Below are 22,441 nucleotides of genomic sequence, written 5' to 3'. Positions count from 1 at the left end.
AACCGACTATCGAGATCCTGTGTCATCGCTGATGAAGCGGAGATCCTGGACATCCTCCAGGCCACATGAGAGCTTCTGGCGGGGGGGGGGGGGGGGGGGGGGGGGGGGGGAAGAGCCGGGGAAGAACTACCCTGAGCACAATGAACCGAGTAACCCCGCTCAGTTCTGGAGCTTTGGCGCCCCCTGGTGGATTTACACACGAGTGTCGTCACATTATTTTATTCATTATTAAAGATGTCACAAAACAAACACGGACTGTAATGTTAAAAAAACCAAAAACATTTTTTTTGGTAACATTCTAATCCAGACAAAGGCAGCTCATATGGAATTCAAACCATATACGGTAAATGTAATAATAATAGTAATAATGATCCTCTTTACATTTCCTACGGGTTTTGCTTACAAAAGTCACAAAAGAATACATTCAACAATAACAAAAAGAGGAAACACAACCACAACCAAACATGTAATCTCCAAACAAATCTATTCAAATAGACGATGCCTGCCGTGATCGAGCCACTGTGTTTCCTGTCAAGAGTATCAAAATAAATATTTGAATGAAAGGGTTATGACCATGACTGTTTGTCTCAACAAATCTGTAAACGCGCGATAAGCAACGACTGCTGTGTGTCAAGTTCTACGGAAAAACAACGGCTGCATACATCAGGCATTAACGACGTCACAACAAATATTGTTCACTGAATGAAGAAGAAGAAAAAAATGCATTTCAAATATAAAATTGGAGATTAGAAGTAGATCTAAAAAAACGCCTCTCCTACAAACCCCCCCCCCCCCCCCCCCCGACGCTGTGGGTTGAAATCAGAAGGTTTGGAGTGTCGTCATCCTGCAGGCACAAAGATTTTCACTTCCTTCAATATATCTTTGGAAAAACATTCTCCATCCATCACTTTGGTCATCAAACTATTTCACTTCATAGCTTCCCCTCATCTTTCCGATTTGTTTTTTTTTTTTTTCTTCTATTCTTAAAAGGCTCACAAATCTCTTCACGACTTCTCTAAAGGCTCCAGCATTCAATTATTTCACATCAAGTCTTTTGCACGTCTCCGTCGGCAGAGGGAGGACCGTGGAGGTTTTCTATCGTCTCAGCAGGTCCGTGGCTTTTTTCACTACGTGTATTTATTGGTTTAAAAACAGTCACTGTGTTCCGCTGCTGTGTCTCCGGGTCGTTTGCACTGCGGCGGCGTTAAAAATCAACTCTCCAGCGGTGGCCGCAGGGGGATGCAGCCGTCCATCTCCAGCGACTCGGGCCAGCCTTCGTACTTGTTGCTGCTCTTGCTGTTCTTCATGCGCTGACGGGCCGAAAGGTTCAGACAGAGCGGATGTCAGACGGAGGGGGGGGTGGAGCGGCGTCAACGTTCTCACGGGCCGACTTACCTGCTCGAATGGACTCTTGTTCTCGATGCCTTTGGCCCCGACGAACACCCAGCTGTCCCTGAAGGCCAGCTCCTTCACCGCCGTGCTGCCCAGCTCCTCGAACAGCCGCCGAGACTCCTCGTTCATCCTGACGGGAAGAAAATAAAAAAATAAAAATAGCTTTTATCAACAAGAAAATGTGTTGACAAGTCGCCGTTGGATTTGAATTTCATGTTCAATTATTAAAAGTAGAAATAAATTGAAGGTTCTCATACAGAGGTGCTTTGTGGTAGTCACTGAAAATGGATGGGATTCACCTTAAATTTGCTTAATAAGTCTAAAATCCAATTTAATATCAAGACTCGTACACAATAGACGTTAACTTACATCACAACTAAGACGCATTAAATGCTGAAGTGGCCGAAGCTCTTGCCTCACCGCCTACATGGTTTAGAGTTTATTTTACTGATTTTGTTTCAGCACTGTATCCTCCCTCCCGCTTCCATTTTTAAATATTTTGTGCCACCAGGTGTTTTTTTTTTTAATGCCATGAATGCATGTGTCATTTATGTTTTACACTTCGCTGCAACACTAACTGCATGACGTGAACACAAACTGCCAACATATAGAAACGACAACATCTTGTGTGGAATTGGTAAAAAAGCACTATAATGAACTTTACATTCAAACTTTAATGATTTTAATCGTTGTCCTGCCGAGTATATGTGATGAAAATGTCTCTATTTTCACAAAAACACAAACAAATACACCCAAAAAATTTAAACAACCTCAACATAACGAAACCTTCTTGTGCAAAATACACTGAAATGTCCTATGACTGGTGGTTTGGAGCCTCTTGTGGCCCGAGTGGAGCAGCTGACCGAGTTGGACGTTGGCGTCTTTTTGGCCATTTAAAGGACTCAAAGTCAGAAGCACTTCTTACTTTGTCGCAGCGTCGTCGAAAGAAGCCACGAACACCAGGGTTCCCTCGTGAATCGGCCGAAGGAACTTCAGCAGGTCGGAGACGTCTGCAAATGGACAGGAAACAAGCCGCGGCGCGCTTCGCGGTAAAAAACGGGGGAAGACGACATGGCGAAGCCACATGTGGCACCAGATGGGGAAATTTCATACTGGACATTAAAAGTCTGGGTTTTATTACCTCCGGCCCACATATCAAACGTTTTAGTCTCCAAAAGCTCGCCTGTCACCCCTGAAGCAGAGAAACAGCAGTAAGATGTTAAAATACCAGAAAGAGAGAGAGAGAGAGAGAGAAGAGGGCAAGAGAGAAAGAAGGGGCGAGAGAGAGAGAGTGAGAGTGAGACAGAGAGAGAGCGAGAGCGAGACAGAGAGAGAGCAAGAGAGAGAGCGCGAGAGAAGAGGGCGAGAGAGAGCGAGCGAGAGTGAGACAGAGAGAGAGCGAGAGAGAGCAAGAGAAAGAGAGCAAGAGAGAGAGAGAGAGTGAGACAGAGAGAGAGCAAGAGAGAGAGCGCGAGAGAAGAGGGCGAGAGAGAGCGAGCGAGAGACAGAGAGAGAGCGAGAGAGAGCAAGAGAGAGCAAGAGAGAGAGCGAGAGAGCAAGAGAGAGAGAAGGGGCGAGAGAGCGAGCGAGAGAGCAAGAGAGCGAGAGAGAGCAAGAGAGAGAGAAGGGGGCGAGAGAGCGAGAGAGAGAGCAAGAGAGAGAGAGAGCGAGAGAGAGAGAAAGCGAGAGAGAGGGCGAGCGAGAGAGAAAGCGAGAGAGAGGGCGAGCGACTCCTACCGTTCACCAGAGCGACGTTCAGTCCCCGGCCAACATTGTTCTTCACACTGCTCACTAACCTGTTAGACAGAAATAATACAAGCTTTAACCCAGACATTCTCCACAGTTTTGTTTTTTTAAAAAAAACAACACTTTATTGTTTTAACAATACGTGACGCTTTAAAACAAACAAACAAAAAACGACCCAAAACATGAATGAAGGAGCCAAAACGAACTGCGGACAAAAGCAAAGACACGAGGGACCAACAGACTGGAGACAATACTTGCATTCAGCTCCTCAGGCTTGTTGTGACGGCACGGAGGAGAAACAAAAACAGAACAGAGTGAAACTGAAAACAGAATTAACAAAAGAGACATTGAACGAAGGGGGACAGACACAGAAGACGGGGGAGGGGGAGGGGGGGGGGGGGGGGGGCTCACATCTTGTCCTCCAGACAAATCTTGGGGCCGATGACGTTGGCAGCGCCGGACACCAGGCGGAAGGCCAGATGCTTCGGAGGACAGGGGGCCGACAGTCCACACTTATACTTCCGGGGGCGGGGCTCGGCTGGGAAAAAAACAAAACACAACGGCACTTGGTCAAGGAGCGTAGAAGAAGAAAAGCGCACGCACACACACACACACACACACACACACACACACACACACACACACACACACACACACACACACACACACACACACACACACACACACACACACACACACACACACACACACACACACACACTTCCACTCCACATTGATGAGATTTGCTGATGATTTTTCTTATTTTCTGCTATTTGTTCTGTCAATTATCAAAATCATGTTTGTTTGTTTTTTTTATTCTTTTCTTTTTGTTTGTTCCTTGTTTTGTGTCCTTTTGTTTTTGCTTTCGTTATCATTGTTGTGATTATTTTGATTTTTGCTCTGTTGTTGTTCAGGCTGGTTTAATCTCATGGCAGTTGGATAATATTTGGATCACTGTGATTACTGTATTATAAAATATATATATGTATATGTAGCACTAACAAGGGTATTGTATGTATCTCCCCACCCAGTCTATCTCTCCTCTCCTCTCCTCTCCTCTCCTCTCCTCTCCTCTCCTCTCCTCTCCTCTCCTCTCCTCTCCTCTCCTCTCCTCTCCTCCATCCTTTCTCCCCAACCGGTCCACAGAATTCCTCCACCTCTGACTCTGGTTTCTGCAAAGGTAGAATTCTCCCTGTTGGGGGGAGTTTTTCCTTTCCACAGTCGCAAACAAACCTGCTTGCTCATGTGGATATGTTGGGCTTTTCTATTTTCTCTATAAAAGCACATTGGAATGACTGTAATGTATTTAAAAAAAAAATGTCTTTTTTTAATTTAAAAAAAGAAGAAGAAGAGAAGCAGAGAGAGACGAGCTTCTTCTACTTACAAGGCGTCGTCTCTTCGCCGGCACCTGAGTGGAAAAAAACACGTCGGATGGTCATTTAACACACGAGCAAAAAAAAAGCGTCTTGTCATTCAGAGAGACTCCGTCGTTTCTTACCGGTGAAGAAATGGCGCACCGACGATCCGCCGTCGCCGCCGAACAACGTGTTGGCCAGCAGCCAGGTGAGGCCGACCAGCAGCAGCACCGCCACGGCCCGGAGAGGACCTGTCGTCAAGGCGGGGGTGAGAACAGCCGTCAGCATCGGCGGCAGACGACCAAGAACATTCAACACTGTTGTGTGTCACCTCACCTGTTAATCTCATGATTCAGCGACTCACAGACCTGGAGGAGGAAGAAGCAGCTCCGTTAGGAACGCCGAGACATGAGTACAATCACGGTTCACTGCGTGGTCAAATTAAAGAGGAACTCACAGAACAGCTTACTTTTCAACAGCTTATTGTCGTGGACAAGCGTTTGATTCATCGATACAGAAAAATAAATAAATAAATGTCCAGAGCACATTTCTCAGACAAACAATAAAATACGTGAACATTAAATGTATGTGTGTTACCAACTTTTTGCAAAATAACTACTCAAACCGAATTGCATGACATTTTCTCGATTACGTTTTGGGACATTGACCGTTTCCGAATAAATCGACCAAAAACTGGGGGGGGAAAAGCTTTTTCCTATACAATTTGAATTTGCAAGTGACGATAACTCACGTTCCACAAACAAATGTGGCGTTGGTGAAGGTTTGCACTCCACCGAGTGCCCAAGTCGGCCATTTTTTTTCTCTCCAATAAATTGAAGCTATAACAACTGGAATTTTCCACTTTTGGCTGCAAAAATGTGGATCTAAAGATTCGATCAATTGGAATTCAAACCTGAGAAGTACGGTACATTCTGTAATTTGTACTGTAGCTGGCAAAGCATGCATTCTTTATGTAAATAACGGTTTATAAAAGTGCAAGTATGTAGAAATATTACATAATTACAGTAACGGGAGTGCTTGTAATTTGTTACTTGCAACAACTTCTACAAAAGGTGCAGTTTTATCAAGGCGGGAGGAACATGCTGAGAAAATAACGTGAAATTTTTGGACAATCCAATGATTGCTTTTAAATGTTAATATGCGTTTGCCTGCAATAAATGCAAATGCATGGCACATGTAAATAAGTGCTAGTTTTTTTTAATAGTGCCTGATGACCCCGCAAAGATAAATGACCAATGAAGAACATGACATTTAAACATTGTGAGTGACTACATCTAAAAGCTGAACAGATGTTACCTGAACAGATGTTACCTGTATAAAAGCTTCAAATATGTTACCTGTACAGATGCTACGTGTGCCAAAGCTGGACATATGTCACCTGTACATATGTTACTTGTACAAAAGCTGCACAGATGTTACCTGTACAGATGTTATCCGTATAAAAAGCTGTACAGATGTGTACCTGTCTGCTCCACGTTGACTGCTGCCTCGTCTCGTCTCGGCGTTAACGAACCGAGCACCGACTTTCACTCTTTCCTTCGCTGTTTCCCCATCGAGACGCCTCGGATTCCCGCAATCCTTGGACGAAGTGCCAGATACACGCGGGGAAAGTTAAACCACTGAGATATTGACAGGGAAAAAGTGGGAAATGTTTGTCATTTGTCTTCCGGATTAATCAACTCCGGCTTATCAGCACGGAGCCTGCGCGGGAGAGATCACGTGATCAAAGACGACGCGTATATATTTATATATCATTCTTTTATCGCATCTGTTTTACTATGCTATGTTTTTTTAAAGTGTCACAAAACACTCACGTGACACACAGATGATTAAAATGTTCAAAAAAAATTAATAATTGTGAACAATAAAATAACGGCGCAGCCCACACGTCACTTCCTGTTCCTCGTGCACACTCTCCTCTGCTTCAGAACCAAGATGGCCGCCCACAGTGTTGTTCTCTCAGCCTCCAAAATCCTCACTCCCTTTTGGGGTGGACGCCTTGGAACTTCAGTTAAAGTAAGAAAACACGCGTTAGTTTGACGATAACGTGTGTAAATATCCACGTGTCACTTCGAACCGATCCTTATTATCGTATCCCAGCACAAGGTCATGCCGTTGATGTGATGCTTTACCGTTAGCAAGCTAACACAGTCTTCTACGTTTCTCTGCTGGATCTAAAGTTTGAAAGCTTTTTTTCCCCCCCCAATAGACGCTGTCGTTTTTATACTGTATATTTGTGTTTTTCAGGTGTTTGGAACGACTTTAACTAATCACAGGACTAAGACTGCACACACCGTGAGTGAATCAAACTGTCAAACACAGAATTATCTTTATATCGCCGTTCAATGGACCTCGAATGACTTTAATTAAAGACGAAAGTTGTTTTGTGGCAGCATTGTTTATTTTCCGGTTGAATTTAGCTTTCAAGAAGCACATAGTGTGTAAGAAACACTCAGTTATACATGTGCAAAGCAGGTTTTTTTTTTTTTTTTTTTTTAATATTGCACCATTCAGACAAAATGTCCCACAATATACAAGGTAATGCAATTACAAGTATAAAACAGAAAGAAGAAAGGCACAAAAAAGAGAATAAAAAAATACTGCTTCATCACTGATGTCACATTGTTGAAGCATTGAACGTGTTATTATTAAATTACACACAGTCGCTGATGCTGAAGAGGGAGAAGACTAATACATTCATTGATTTAGATTCTTCCATTTGAAACTGATATAATTCAAAGTGAAACAGCACAGGTTGTACTTATAAGTTTAACTCCAAAACGATCTTATTGGTACTACACCTTCTTCGTCAAATAGATTTTATACTTAATTCCATATGTATTAAAATGTGAATCACTTTTTAAGGTTCAAAATATTTGAGTAACTCCTTTTCATTTTGTGACAACATTAATTCTTATTGCTATCTTATTGGTGACTGAGAATACTTTCTGGCTTCTTCTCTCAGACATGCACTTTCAGTTGTAATGACTAATATAATGGTGATGGTTTAAAACCTCTGTTACTCCTTAAATGCTTCACCTCATGTGCTGCGGCTGTTCGTTATAGTTTGGATGTGGTTGGGTGAGAATTGTATTTTCTTCATTTAAACATGCAGTACTGTGAAAAATATTTCTGATGGTAATAGTTTCAACTTATTTTTGATTGTATTAATGGATGGATAAAGGGCACTTTCACCTACTTTTTTTTCGGGGACACTTGACTGTGTTTGGATTCATCTTGTTCTTCTGCACAGCTCTCAAACTAACTCGTTCTTCTGGTTTTCTTGCTGTCCATCTTCACCAGCAGGGAGGAAACATAGTAAGTAGAAGCATTTTGTCACACGTCACATTCTGCAGGTCCAAGAAGGAATGTTTTCTAACAACTTGTGTTGTGATGTAGAAAACTAATTTTGAAGACCAGATGGTTTTAATCACAGCCACTGGATGTGATCTCGAGCTGGGAATTTCATTTTTCCTCTGCAGCTTTTTGCTATTTCACAATTGCATAATAGCCATTTTTTTTTTCTTTTTTGCTGATCCTCAACATTGTTGGCATGCGTAACGTGCTTTTTATTCATGCTGTTGGCTCAACACTTTAACATTGTTATACACATTTCCCCACGTCCTCCTGGCAGGAATTTATTCCACTGTAACATGACAAATGATTGTAATTCAGCCGAAAATTGTGTAAAAGATGTATTTTTCCACAGTGAGCCTTGTTTTAATCAGAATTTTGTTTTTCCTCATGGCTTTACCCAATACTTTATTCCTTTTAATCTGTAAATTATTGAACTCTATCATCTCGTTTAAAGTCATTTCTGAATTAAAACTGTATTTAAAAAAAAAAAAAAAGATTTGAAATGTTCTCATGACACATAACGCAGACTTGTAAAGTTTTTCTTTAACGTGTCGCAGCCCCCTCCCGCCAAGTACGGAGGCAGACACACTGTCACGCTCATACCTGGCGATGGAATCGGCCCGGAGCTTTTCAGTCACGTCAGAGAGGTTTTCAGGTCGGTTCGATTTAACGTGCAATCTGTTCGGGAGTCTAAACTCCAGGCGGAGGACCTCCACCCACTGTGGCCGCCTGCAACTTGTGCTGCAGGTTCAGCTGCGTGCCCGTGGACTTCGAGGTGGTGAACGTCAACTCGGCCCTGGAGACGGACGACGACATGAACAACGCCATCACGGCCATCCGCCGGAACGGAGTGGCCCTCAAAGTACGCCAGTTGCCCCCCCCCTTGTGCCAGAAAAGTGCCAGAAGTAACTTGTGCAACTCTCCTGACAGGGAACATAGAGACCAAGCACACCTTGCCGCCGTCCCGTCAAGTCCAGAAACAACGTGCTGCGGTAAGTTTGAACCAGACGTTCGATTCCCTCGGTGAAGGAGACGGGCTCACGTTTCCGCCATAATTTGGCCCTTTGTGCCCGAGTGACCTATTGTCCCCCCCCCCCCCCCCCCCCCCCCCCGATCCACATTGACCCGACAGCACGAGCCTGGACCTTTACGCCAACGTGATGCACTGCCAGTCGCTCCCCGGCGTTCAGACTCGCCACAAGAACATCGACATCATGATCATCAGGGAGAACACGGAGGGGGAGTACAGCAGCCTGGAGCACGAGGTCAGTCCCCGACAGGAAAAACTAATCGATTGTGCTGCCCGCTGGTCCTCAATGAAAGAGCCTCGGCTCCCGTTTGTTTCTTACCGAGCGCTTTGTCGACACGTCTTACTGCGTTTGTGTCGTTACAGCCTGAAGGTAATGTTTGGCACAGAGTAAGGATGTCGGTTAACTTCTGCTCACTTTAAACTTTTAACAAAGTTATCACACTATTATCAACATGAACTACTTATACCAGCTGTGTCGTGTGGCTCTTCAGGCCTGAATCAAATAAAATCTACTCTTATTTCCTTAATTACATCTAAAATGGTCACGTTTTTCATGTTTCTGGCCATTATTTACATTATTGTTTGGGGCGGACAATCGTTAAATCACAAAAATTGGTGTTTCACAGTGAGGAAAAAATAGACTGTTAATGAATAAAATACAGTTTGAATTAGAAATTTTGAAAAATGACAGTACCTCATAAATCAGCCATATTCCATGTGGCCCTTTAGGAACATTACGGGTTTATTATGGAGAGGATTTCCGAAAGTCTTGCGTCTGAACTCGTCCATGTCTTTGCAGAGTGTGTCAGGAGTGGTGGAATGCCTGAAGATCATCACGAGGAACAATTCCCTCAGGATTGCGGAGTACGCGTTCCAACTGGCCAGGGAGAAAGGTCGGCGCAGGGTCACTGCCGTACACAAGGCCAACATCATGTAAGTGATTCTGTGAAGAAAAATGTTCTCTCTCTCTCTCTCTCTCTCCGGGAGGCCTTGACCTCCCGAGTCTTGCATCATCAAGTGAGTGTCTGTGCGCTCGGAGAGCTTCTGACGTTGACGTCCGCGCTTCCGCAGGAAGCTCGGCGACGGCCTGTTCCTGCAGTGCTGCAAAGAGGTGGCCTCCGGCTACCCGGACATCGCCTTCGACAGCATGATCGTGGACAACACCACCATGCAGGTGAGCGCCGGCCAAAGAAATGTCCCACGCGTCCAGGCGGCGCCGGTTCCCAGGCGCTGATCTCTCTGTTTCCTTTCCCGGCCGCAGCTCGTGTCCAAGCCTCAGCAGTTTGACGTGATGGTGATGCCGAACCTGTACGGCAACGTGGTGAGCAACGTGTGCGCCGGCCTGGTGGGGGGGCCGGGCCTGGTGCCCGGGGCCAACTACGGCCACAACTACGCCGTGTTTGAGACGGTGAGTTTGTTTTGCTTACCGGCGGATCGGTGCAGACGCCGGTCCACATTCAGGCTCGACGGACGACGAACCACGTTTGCCTTTGGAAATTGTCATTAAGATTGAATATTTAGTTTTTTTTTTCAATCTCAGGCCACGAGGAACACGGGGAAGAGCATCGCAGGCAAGAACATTGCCAACCCCACCGCCGTGCTGCTCGCCAGCTGCATGATGCTCGACCACCTCAAGTGAGTTGTTTCCACACGAAACACCGTCGTGGTCTGAACGTAAAGACCAACCCCGCTTTTAAAAAGTGGCCCACCGAGTCTCGTTTTGACGACGGTTCACTTGGGTTTTATTCGTGTCTGTGTGGAAACGACATCAGCAGTCGTCACTAAAGTAAACTAGACGTCTTCTCGGCGGCGAGATGAACACGTGTCATCGTGTGAGGAGCCCCGAATCTAATTAGGTACGACTCCTCCGTATTCAGACGGCTTCAGGAATTCGGAGCGCTTCGTCTGAGGAGGTTTCAGCCAAAAGGCAAAAACTGGAAAACTGTGCATGTGAGAGATGGGAGAGTCGGCATTCGCCTTCTCCATCGTTATCTCGTTGTACAGATCCGTTCTTTGAGCACAGCTGCACTGCATTTTCAGACCGAACCATTCAATACACGATCCGTAGAATAAAATCTTCAGATCAATCTGGAACTTGGAAATCGGTTGTCGTCTGTCTTGTTCTTGTGGAGATTCTCTTGAGTTGATTTTAATGAAAATATCTACATTCACTACCATCTGGCTTTTGGTGATAGTTTGTTGGGCTGTTGTGGAGCTTTTGTCTAAAAATCGATACACGTGTCCTTGTTTTTCTGTTTGTTGAGCCGAAGAAAAACATTTGTCTGGCTGCAAATTTGGCAACGACGGATTTGATTAAAAAAACAAATCTGCCGATTTCGCAATCGTCGGTGTAGAAAATGCAGCGCGTTTTTCGACATGTAAAAAGCAGGTTTAGTAAAGTGGCAGTGGCTGTAAAGGATCATGTCGGTGTTCGGTCTTGGCATGAAGTTTTCTCTTAATCGACCTCTTTAAGGGATTAATGGCGAAAGACGTCACAACTACTCGCCTGAAAGTCAGTCAAACCTTTGGGGGGGTTGGATTTCGCCACAAACAAATGAAAACAGGAGGAATGAGGCAGCTGTTGTTGATTCTCTTGTATCAGTAATGTGATGCAGACACTTGGATGGGTCTACACACACACACACACACACACACACACACACAGGCCTCATATTGCAGCTTTGCAGAACTTCTCACATGTTTGTCTTCAACTGATAAAAATGCAAAAAGCTTGTCTTATATTCTGACCAATATGACTTTTTTTTTTTTTTTTTTAATTCACATTTTCCTGACCGTTGCTCTCAGATGCAAAGTTTTAAATGTGATCTCCCTCCACCAGGCTTAATGGCTACGCAAGTTGTATCCGGAACGCGGTGCTGACCACGATGAATGAAACCAGGGTGAGTCCTCCTCCTCTTCCTCCTCCTCCTCCTCCACTTTGCATCCTTTTCGGTGTCTCAGAGCTCGTCCCTCGTCCGATTCACTGGGTGGCATCAGCATTCACAATGAGCTTTTCATTCTTTAGAAGAAAAAAAAAAACAAAAAACAAAAAACCTCACCTCCTCTGAGCAGCTGCTCGCACCATGAGGTGTGGATTTATTTTCCAGAGGCAAATTGATGTCAGATTCCAGAGGTTTGAAAGGCTGTGTTCACACTCTGTAAGTGCAGTTTGTTGGTTTGGAGCGGAGCAGGAACAGAACATTCCCATTTAGCCTGGTTTTGTCTCACATCATGTCAATAAAACAGTGCTGCTGTTGTTGTTTTTTTAATGATGTCTGACTTTAAAAATTTCCACATAAGTGTTGAATGCGAACGGACGGCCATGTTTACAGATGGCTGGTACTTAAAAGAACAGACGTTTCTCCCTCTGTTTTCAAAAGAAATGTTCCACAAACCCGCATTAAAAAAAAAATATGTGAAAAAAAAAAATGGCCTGTAGCGTTGTTTACGTGTAAACAAAAGACCTAAACACAGTGAAATGTCACCAGATTTGGGTTGTAATATTTTTAAAAGGAGAAAAAAAAAATCAATTTACTCTTCACACACTGCAGAGAACGACGTCTTTGGTCTGTTGCTTCTTTTCATCCTCCATTTCAGCCCATTTAATAGAATTTCCTCCGTCAACATCCTGTTGTTTATGTGTTTTTTTTTTTGTTTTCTCCGCAGTTGCACACGGCCGATATCGGAGGACAGGGCACCACGTCCGAGGTGGTCCAGTCCATCATGAGGCTCATCCAGAGTAAAGGGCAGCTCACCGCCGAGCTCTGACTCAACACCCCCCCCCCCCCCCCCCCCCTCCCTCCCACACCCCCCCCCCCACCACTTCAGAGAGTCGTCGGCTGAAACGTGTCCGGGATGAATGTTGATCACAAAGCGCGTCAGTTTTTGTTGTAGTTGTCTCTCTGTGTCGACTCGGAGAGGTTTGCTTTATCATCCATCATCTGTGTGTCGATGTGTCACATGAGGCTTGTTATCAGTCGCATACAAAGCTTAAAATGAGCATCGGCAAACCTCTCCCGTCTTCAAAGTATTTATTTTTTCTTTTTTTGCAATACGACGATGTTACAGCCTCAATCCACCAAACTGTTCAATTATCAGGGGATTTTTAAAACTGCAGGTTGCATTTTACGTTCTACGGTGTCCTTTTTGTTCCACGCTAACTGTTTTGGCTGACGGCTGTTATGTTTAATCGCTGTACGACGGATATATCAAATAATTGCTGTCAGGAATGTTTGCGTCGGAATCGTCCTCTTGCATAAGTGTTGGTTATATCACAGGGTCGACGCGTGACACTGGGACTAGTTTCTTCATGTCTGTGGGTGGGCATATCTAATATATATATATCGTAGCTCTCAATAAAATAAAAACATACATTGACATTCGTTTTTCATTGAATTCTTTGTATTCCTGTAGTTTATTGCTGTGGATTTAAACCTGAAGTGATTTGATGTTCAGACACTTAATCTCACCCCACCTGAAATTTTTTGTTTTTTTATGTATTAAATATAAAAATAATATTGGATGCTAATAGAATCCATCTATGCTGCTGATATTTGTACTGATAATATGAAATCGCAGTTAAACTATATTTTTGTCAACCCAGTGATGAGATGTTGGTTTTTAGCAGCTCACAGACCAGAAATCATTCAAAGTTACGTGCCGCTAATTTTTTTTTTAGCATTTTTAAAGACAAAACTAAAACTTTTGATATATGATATGTAATTGTTAACCATTTCTGTCACTTTGCAGAACATGAATGAATTCATGTGGATCTGCAGGTGAATCCGACTCTTGTATTAACTTACTAACGCTTTTTTTTTTCTTCCCCTTAAGCTCAAGACTTTGCTCAGATTGTTGTGAGCACTTACCTAAGCTTACAACCAATGATGTGCAAACAAACTCAAGCCTGCAAATCCAAAACGAGAGACAGATTTTCCCGCATGATAACCGGTATAATCTTATTTTTAAAATTCTGTTTAAAAACTTCCATCGGTGTTTCTTATCTGCAGCGGCACCAGGAAACAAACGTTGGCTCACGCTGGCCGAAAACTGCTTTTATTCCAGTTGTTTGGTTCGGACACCAGTGCTGATGTACGGCCAGCAGCCGTGTGAGCAGATCATACCTAATAATCTGCGCAGATCCTTCACCAAACAGGAAGGTCTCTGCCGAGATCCCTTATCTCCACCCTCCAACGGCTGCTCCGAGGAGAGAAACACTCCGTTCTGCCCTCCGGCTGGGGATAAAGATTACTTTGCTCCAAGTTGGAATGAGGCGCTCTGATCCTTCCGTTTGTTTTACAATTTCATGCTCCATCAACATCTTCACTGCAAAACCCTGCATGCGCGCGTTGCCGCTTCCACATCTCACCACCAGGGGGCAACACCTCGTTGTCATTTGTTTGTTTGTGCGCGCGCGCGCGCGCAGGCAGGCTGCATGGCTGGAAAGCTGCAGGGAGCCGGTGCATGCATGGCTCCACGTAATTAGGAACATTTCAGTAATTGTCATTGTTTTCATGTGATTCTTAGGAATGTGACTCCTGGCCTCGGACTGCAGTTACACAACAACTGTGAAAGAGATCGTTTTTTAACTTAAGAGTTTCACCTGGTAAAACCAAATCACAACACCAGTTACTCTTTCCACACATTTATAATGTCAATTTACAATGTAAACATCTCCTACAGCACCCCCCCTCCTCCTCCTCCTCCTCCTCCACCCTCCTCCACCCCAGGGTCCTGCAGGAGCTGATGGATGCACTGACCTCCCGCTCACTTGCATTGTACAAATAACCATAGCGAGCCCCCTCGGCCTCCGAGTCCTGCAGTCGTAGGGAAACGTCCCAGTTCAACAGCAGAAGAGCCAATTTGTCTGGAGTCCAGCTCGGAGGGAAAGATACAAACCGTTCCCCCAAGTTTGCACGTTGAAATACTGATTCCGCTCTCACAGGGAATCAACAATCATACGCAATCACGGAGAGTGCAGGGAATTGCTCTGTGTGTGTGTGTGTGTGTGTGTGTGTGTGTGTGTGTGTGTGTGTGTGTGTGTGTTGGCCGTCTTCAGCTGTTTGACTCCATCTTCATTCACGTCAGTGGTTTTCACTCACGAAGGCCCAGCGCAGGAATCAGACTTTCTCCTTTTGCACGGTTTCTCAGGACGCGTCCCGTTCCGCCTCACCTCAGCTGGCCTCGCGTCACTTCTCATCAGTGCACGTCAAACTGCAACCCCCACCCACACACACACACCCTCCGCCAGCCTCGGCAGGAAGACTTTCAACAATCTGATATGAATCTCGGTAATAAATAAGTAAACGCACCACCTGACCAGGCTGAGGAAAACCAGTCCGGCTGGAGTTATTGTGTTTAATTCCCCCAAACAGCTCATGTTCACTCACACAGATGAGTTTCATCCTCTTTAACACTGCTCCACTGATTTCTTTTTTTTTTTTTTCTCTCTCTCTTCATGTTAAATACTACTTCATCCACCTCTCGGAGATAAATGTGGGGAAGTTGAGTCATGCCGTGAGACGTGACTGACCTTTAAATCATGTGTGTTTTAATGCTGGCAAAAAAAATAAAAAATATTCTGACCTACTTTGTTTCAGATAATTTGTCGAGTTGGTTTCCTCCTGTCTGTTTTTTTCTTACACACACACACACACACACACACTGTTTCCATCACTTCGGGCTCATTTCTCAAGATCCTAACATAAACCATAATGACTACTGGTATCGCCACAAGACTGGAACTTGCCTCACTTAACCTTGGGAAGGGGGATTTCCTATTGATTCAGCCTTTCATCACACGGACTACTGTGATCTTTAAAAAAAACATACTCAGTGATGTTTACATGAGTGGCCTCACTTCTCGGGTCACATGGATTAAAAAAGGTGCTTGAAACCCTTTAACAGATATAAATATATATATATATAGGCCAATAAGAGAACAAATATCAAAGAGTGCAATGTGTTGTTTGTCTTCACCTGCGTTCTCTGAGTTTAGCCGAGAGGTTCATAGCGTTCACCGCCGAACTCAACAAGAATACCAAAACCATGGCCTCTCCTTTGTCGCGCCGACCGGGCGCAGGTGATTGGAATCAATCGACGGTCCGATCGGCCGCCGCCGAGCAACAGCTGCATCCAGTCAGGCCGCCCCGCTACTCCTGTAATGGGGCCTTCTTTTCCCTCAGCAGCTACGGCTTTGCTGCATTAAGCTACGTCAGCGGTCAGCTATTCCCTTTTACTTGGACCCAACTCCGTGTGTGTCCGCGTGTGTGTGTGTGTGTGTGTGTGTGCGTGTGTGTGTGTGTGTGACGGCCGGTGTTCGCCTGGCAGAACGGGGGATGTGGAGTAGAGAAGAGAGGAGCCGGGCAAAGTGGGAGTAGGAAGAAAGAAAGAAAAAAAACAAAAATAAAAAAAAGCGGTGATAAGCTCACAGGCCGTGAGTGGCCGAAGCACTTCATCACCGCTTTATCTTTCCCAATGGAAGCGATCGAATAATTCACGCGGCCCAACGCCGGCGCCGTTATCTGGAGCGGCGAACCGCTGATAATTCTGACGGAGCTGCTTTTAACGCCGCCGAGAAATTCCTGCTCAATCGCATCTGAACGGGCTCGTCCATTTTCGTTGCAACATCTCGCAGTGTGATTTCATCACCCGCGTCTCATAAACTCCACTTGACCACCTACGGAGTCGCGACGCCGCCGCTCATCCCGGCCGACGGTCGTCTATCAGTTTCATCTCCAACGGAAAACACGTTTCCATCGCGCCGTTTCGCTTTCCTCTCTGCCGAGGACCCGTCTGAGCGCTCACCTCCGAGGTGGAGCCCGCGGGGGGGGAGGGGGGGGGGGTCACGAGGTCACGAGGTCCCCGACGGAACCCGCCGAGTTCCTCCTAAAGATGGAAGAGCAGCGCCGCGTTCTGAGCTCAGACTCAAAATATAACCACTGGTTGGAGCACAGCTGCACGCGCTGACGCAATCCCGAGTATTTTTTTTTTTTGAAACAAGAAAACTTGTCAGTGCTCTGTGTTTTACCCGCGAGCAGCTACATGCATCCTGGTATGTACTTGATGATGTGCATGCCCGTTACTGATGTGTGCACATCTGCATGTGATTATACTGCAGGCAGAGCAAGTGCTTCCACCTGTGCCGGAGGAGACGGACCGTCACTGCTACTTTGAGCTGTCACAGGCCCTGAGTGGGTGAGGGGGTGGAGGGGGGGGGGGGGGGCGGAAGAGAGAGAGAGAGAGAGAGAAAGAAGTCTGTGACTTATTTCTCTGTGGTTTTATGTTTATGATGAATTAGCGGGCTCGCGCCGCTCGCTGGGTTTTCTGAGAACATCGATATGTTGTCTCTCATCAGGGGAGGAAAGCGTTTCCTCCTTCACATGCACAGTGATGTGGAAAGGAAAAAAAAGAAAAAAAAAGGAGGGAGGCGAGGTAAGAAGCCTCGATTGATTGGCTATCGATGTGCTATTCCTTCCATTCTTACTGGTATTTTCCCTGTTTCGTCTTCCTACTTTCCCTCACTCGTCCTGTTTTTTCCCCTTTTTCTTCTTATTACTGCTCTATTTCTAAATGCTATTAAATGTTTCTCCATCTGTACCCTTGCTGCGGAGTGGGGGGGGGGGGGGGGGGTTGCCAGAGTTCCATTATACCAAGGCGAGCATGCTGCACTTATGACAACCTGCATTACACTGGCCTGATGTCATTACAAACCTACCCCCCCCCGAAATTGGAGCGTCTTGGCACACTGACAATTTGGCAGCCCCCCAATTTCCAGCTCCGTGCCCCCTAACCCCCCCCCCCCTAACACACACCCCCCTTCCCCAGTTTAAAAAAGCTTGTTCTCCCGGTTGCCAAAACAAAGTATATTTCCCAGTGACGCTCAAGTGGTTTGATTGTATGATTGTAATAAATCTCCAGTGAGACCCCCCCCTCGCTCAACCCCCAACCCCCCCGACTCGGCTCAGTCCGGCCTGGACCGTCTCCCACCTGTCGCCACATGCACACAGGGTAAACAACGTCACACTGAAAATAAATGGAACCCCCTTGAGAAACTGCATTACATGTCATGTTGGTATGACATGACAGTCAAGCACTTTCTACTATTGTGCAGAACATTTTCTCTTTTCCCCCTGGGGGGGTTGGGGGGGGGGGGAGGTCAAGCATCTCTAAAGAGTTTTTGATGAAAACAGACTCCTACAAATCCACCAGAAAACTCAACTTTGATTGTATTTGTGCGTTGACCGCGGCAGCTTGGCACCGTTTCCGTCTGCGTCGCTTCAAGAATCACTTTCGAGGGGCGACCCCCCCCGCTAACCCCCCCCCCCCGCCCCCGCTACTCGGTGTTGTCGCTCCAAACAAACTGAAAATTGGTTCCTACCCACAAATTACAACAAAGAAGGGCTGTTTGAGTAGTAATGAGGGAAGTGAGCGTGAGCAAATTTTCCTCCCCTCAACCTGCTTGCGGACGTGAGGCACGAGGCAATTTTGACAAGCGTGGCCTTGGGGGGGGGGGGGGGGGGATTATCAGAGACGTACATAGCCGATGTGACCCAAACCCAAACCCAAACCCTAAACCCTAACCTTGACGTACATACCTGATGTGACCCAAACCTTAACCCGAACCCGAACCCTGACGTACATACCTGATGTGACCCTAAACCCTAACCCTAACCCTAAACCTAATCTTAACCCTAAACCCTAACCCTAAACCCTAACCCTGATGTACATACCTGATGTGACCCTAAACCCTAACCCTGACGTACATACCTGATGTGACCCTAAACCCTAACCCTAACCCTAACCCTAACCCTAATCTTAACCCTAAACCCTAACCCTAACCCTAACCCTAATCTAAACCCTAACCCTAAACCCTAACCCTGATGTACATACCTAATGTGACCCCAACCCTAAACCCTAACCCTAAAGTCTAACCCTAACCCTAACCCTGACGTACATACCTGATGTGACCCAAACCTTAACCTGAACCCTAACCCTAACCCTAAACCCTAACCCCTAACCCTAAACCCTAAGCCTGATGTACATACCTAATGTGACCCTAACCCTAAACCCTAACCCTAACCCTAATCCTAAACCCTAACCCTGACATACATACCTGATGTGACCCTATACCCTAACCCTAACCTCTAACCCTAACCCTAACCTCTAGCCCTAACCCTGACGTACATACCTGATGTCACCCTAAACCCTAACCCTAACCCTAACCCTAACCCTAATCCTGACGTACATACCTGATGTCACCCTAAACCCTAACCCTGACGTACATACCTGATGTGACCCTAACCCCTAACCTATACCTGCAAAGCCACCAGAGCCAGGTACGATATGAAAACCCTGTCTAGCAATGACCCAGCTTTTCTTTCTCATTTTTTTTTTTGTTTTTTTTTAAATCTCGTCATCTTTGAGTTTGTGGGTGAATCCAAAGAGAATGAAGCCTTAAACCTGGTCTGTTCTGTTCTTGATGTTCCACCATTAGGTTGAATCACCGTCGTCGTCATTTCCGAGCCGCGAATTCAAGCAGAGATAAGAGGTTGTATGACTTCACTTATCCTGAAACACTGATCCAGAGCAGATTAGCGAGGATGACAGGCAAATAACTGTTCTTTCTAACTGGAGTCAGGCTTTTGGCAGTTAGGTTTTTTTCTTTTTACAACAAGCAGTAAAATTATGATGGAAAAGCGACTGTGCAATTTTAGTGGTTTGTAAGTTTAGTGGCTGTTAAATTGTGGATTTTATATACTTGGCTCTGGTCCAACAATAAGTTTGACCACATGATGTGTGAATCTGAACTGCTACAACTTGTATGCAAATAAAACATCATTATACTCGACATGCAAATTAATCTATATTCTTCTCGTAGCATTTATAATGCAGTAAAAATGAAGTTTGTTGTTAACGGCCTCGATAGTAAATGTGGAAGGTGGTTTAATGTTTGGGAATCTGCAAAATTGTTTTGTTGCGGCGTCGGTCCAAACTGAATTATCTTTCCTTTTTTTCTGCCTGGTTTCTCGGGGATGTTTCTCGTGGACGTCGCTCATGAGATAGCTTTTGTGAAAATTTCCGACGTTGTCAAAAATGATTTCAGGCTGTCTGTCCGCGGTCACACAACCGTGACAACGGCCATCTGCCGCCTCCTCCTCACTGCATGACACAAGAGCAGAGGTTTCAGGCAGAGATCAAAGATACTATTGTTTCGCCGTTTGCCTCGGAAAGCCAAAATCAGCCGCTTTAGCAGGCACACAGGGTTGATTAATACGAGATATGTTTCTCATATTATGAACAGATGGGCTATAAAAAAAAATGTGATTCTCGCTGTTCATCCCCCTCCGACGGCGTTGAGGCTCGTTTGCGGCCATGTTTCGTTCGTGACCTGACGTTTCTTTCAGCGACCCTCCGAGCGCCTGGACCGACCCCGGTCCTTTGACTTCAAAGCTCCTCCGTCTCGGCTTCCCGTCGTCCTGCCGCCTAAACCTTAGAAGAACAGAGCGCAGGGCCCAACTGATAGGCAATGTGTGTGACACATGGCTTCATTTCTTTCAGATTTTTCACCATGACCTCATGCTGTAGTTTCACCAAGTTCCTGCTTTAAGATGCACTTTCCTGGAAGCTCCGGAGCTTTTTTTTTTTTTGCGGGGAGCTCAGCATGCAACGTCCCGGTTCATTCCTGCTAATATGAGCCAGCAAACATTTCTTCTACACTTTTCCTGCGAGTCAAACCCAAAATATCAATCATCACAACGATTACACAAAATCACGGAAATTGTCCCGAAGTGAGCAACTTGTTTTTAAGGTTTTTGGCAAAGTGAGCATTGGTTTGGGGGGGATGGGGGGGGAGGGGTGTTTCCACGAGGCAGGTGAAATTAAAGCGTAAACTGCAGGTCTTTTCATTCCCTGTCAGCTCCGCTTGACTCCGGTTCAATTTACATGGAAATAGAACACAGAAATCAGGCCCGACTCCTCCTCTGTTCCACTGAACAGCTCACAACAGACCCACTCCACTCCAAATATAACCCCCCCCCCCCCGCCCTCCATCTCTCTGCACCCTCATCCACACACACACTCAGAAATCAGTCAACACCTCAGAGTTTTTTTTTTAAATCTCTGCCTCAAGATGTCTTCAATCTTCACAAAATGTTTGGACATAAACAAGAGCAAAAAAAAAAAGACTCGGTTTGTATTTATAGCAACGAAATAGCTCAGGCTAATTGCGTGCATGTTAGCGAACATGTGAGTCATGAGTCGAGCTGGACTGTTTATATATGTATACATATACTATATATATATATATATATATATATACATATATGTCTCCACACGATAGGACCTCTTATCCTCAGGACATCCGCTGAAAAGCCACAAAGAACAAATGTAATCCAGACACGGCTTTACTATCGACTCAGCCCCCCGAAAAGAGCGTCTCCATGTGTTTCTTTGATGTTTGTTTTGTTTTTTTCCGCCCGCTGATGAAAAGTGTGAAGCGGTGCGCCGGACTGAAACGACACTCGCAGCTTCAAAGGATCTTCGCCGGCGTGAAGGCAGTGGAAGGAGAGAGAGCAGTTCATCCGCTGTCAGTCGTCCCCCCCCCCCCCCCCCCCACCCCCCCGGTCATCCATTCCTTTTGGCCGCGATGATGCGGCATCATTACTGGCCCCCCTTCACACACCCGTCATCATTAACGCCGGAGCCCAGAGTGGAGCAGCAGCAGATGGAGAGAGAGAGCTTAAACTAATGAACACAGTCTGTTCGACGTCCCGACAGGACGCAAAAAAAAAAAAAACGCTTCCAAACTCCTAAGTAGACGTGACACCTCTGTGCCAGGAGAGACGGGAGGCGAAAGCCGACACGGGGGGGGGGGGGTTCAGGGTTTCCAAAGCCCGTCCTGCATCCTCCCCTCCTGGGAACTGTGGGGTCGCTCCTCCACCGAGAGGCTGTGGGAACGGCACCACCAACACATATCGCAGTGGCACCGCCGGTCCCCCCCCCCCCCCCATTAATGTGAAGACGAAGCATCTTTACCGTAAACAAGAACGAGCAGACGGCAGCGTCTCGACGGAGTCCGAGTCCCGAAGGATTAGCACCTTGTGGACAGGATGAACACCCGGAGCCAGATCAAGTGTTCGGCGTCATTTTACTCATTAAAGAGCTTCACTGAACAAACAGGAATCAGCGCAGTCACTGAGACACCTACACCTCCACCTACACCTACACCTACACCTACACCTCCACCTCCACCTCCACCCTGGCACCAGGAGGGCCTCCCTGTAAAGGGCACCAACCCGACACCTCCAACACTCTGGCGACTGACAACACTTAATGTTTTATTGACTGTAACGGGAGATGAGCCCCCCCCCCCCCTAAACACCTCACTTAACATACGAACGTCTGTGCGTTGAGGCGTGCGAGAGGGGCGTTGACCCCCCCCCCCCCCCCACCTTCTTTAACTCACCTCCATCTCTTTTTCTATAATTCATGACGCCCGGGTAATTATGTCAGACATTTTCCACCACGTGGCCTTTAAGTT

The 22,441-nt window shown here is 45.9% G+C and overlaps 2 protein-coding genes across 3 annotated transcripts; one reads left to right on the top strand and one right to left on the bottom strand.

Annotated features, from left to right (window-relative positions):
* Nucleotides 1-211: 211 nt before the first annotated feature.
* fam3a (FAM3 metabolism regulating signaling molecule A) lies at nt 212-6,173 on the bottom strand. 2 transcript variants are annotated; one of them, XM_080496000.1, is made up of 10 exons: nt 5,977-6,173; nt 4,830-4,861; nt 4,637-4,744; nt 4,523-4,546; nt 3,550-3,676; nt 3,130-3,188; nt 2,534-2,584; nt 2,318-2,402; nt 1,396-1,522; nt 212-1,310 (listed from the first exon to the last, which is right to left on the bottom strand). In XM_080496000.1, the coding sequence occupies exons 2-10, from the start codon at nt 4,840-4,842 to the stop codon at nt 1,212-1,214; spliced, it is 693 nt and encodes a 230-aa protein (XP_080352126.1). In that variant the 5' UTR covers nt 4,843-4,861; nt 5,977-6,173; the 3' UTR covers nt 212-1,211. The 2 variants fall into 2 exon arrangements, with proteins under 2 accessions (XP_080352126.1, XP_080352127.1); XM_080496001.1 differs by lacking the exon at nt 2,534-2,584.
* Nucleotides 6,174-6,424: 251 nt separating this feature from the next.
* Nucleotides 6,425-13,272, top strand: idh3g (isocitrate dehydrogenase (NAD(+)) 3 non-catalytic subunit gamma). The gene is given in 14 exon segments (XM_080497406.1): nt 6,425-6,530; nt 6,762-6,809; nt 7,818-7,832; nt 8,429-8,526; nt 8,619-8,734; nt 8,802-8,839; nt 8,841-8,863; nt 9,004-9,136; nt 9,701-9,834; nt 9,973-10,075; nt 10,163-10,309; nt 10,442-10,536; nt 11,741-11,801; nt 12,568-13,272. Coding segments are annotated over 14 exon segments (1,194 nt in total). The 5' UTR covers nt 6,425-6,449; the 3' UTR covers nt 12,670-13,272.
* The last annotated feature ends 9,169 nt before the right edge of the window (nt 13,273-22,441 follow it).

The sequence above is a fragment of the Blennius ocellaris genome, assembly GCF_963422515.1.
Source record: "Blennius ocellaris genome assembly, chromosome: 5".
Taxonomy (NCBI): Eukaryota; Metazoa; Chordata; class Actinopteri; order Blenniiformes; family Blenniidae; genus Blennius; species Blennius ocellaris.
This window is presented reverse-complemented; position numbering and strand designations above follow the sequence as displayed.

Coding starts and splice junctions, on each gene's coding strand:
- fam3a (XM_080496000.1), bottom strand. Junction 4,547..4,636: donor GGTGCGCCATTTCTTCACCG/GTAAGAAACGAC, acceptor TTTTCCACTCAG/GTGCCGGCGAAGAGACGACG. Junction 1,311..1,395: donor ACAAGAGTCCATTCGAGCAG/GTAAGTCGGCCC, acceptor TCGGCCCGTCAG/CGCATGAAGAACAGCAAGAG.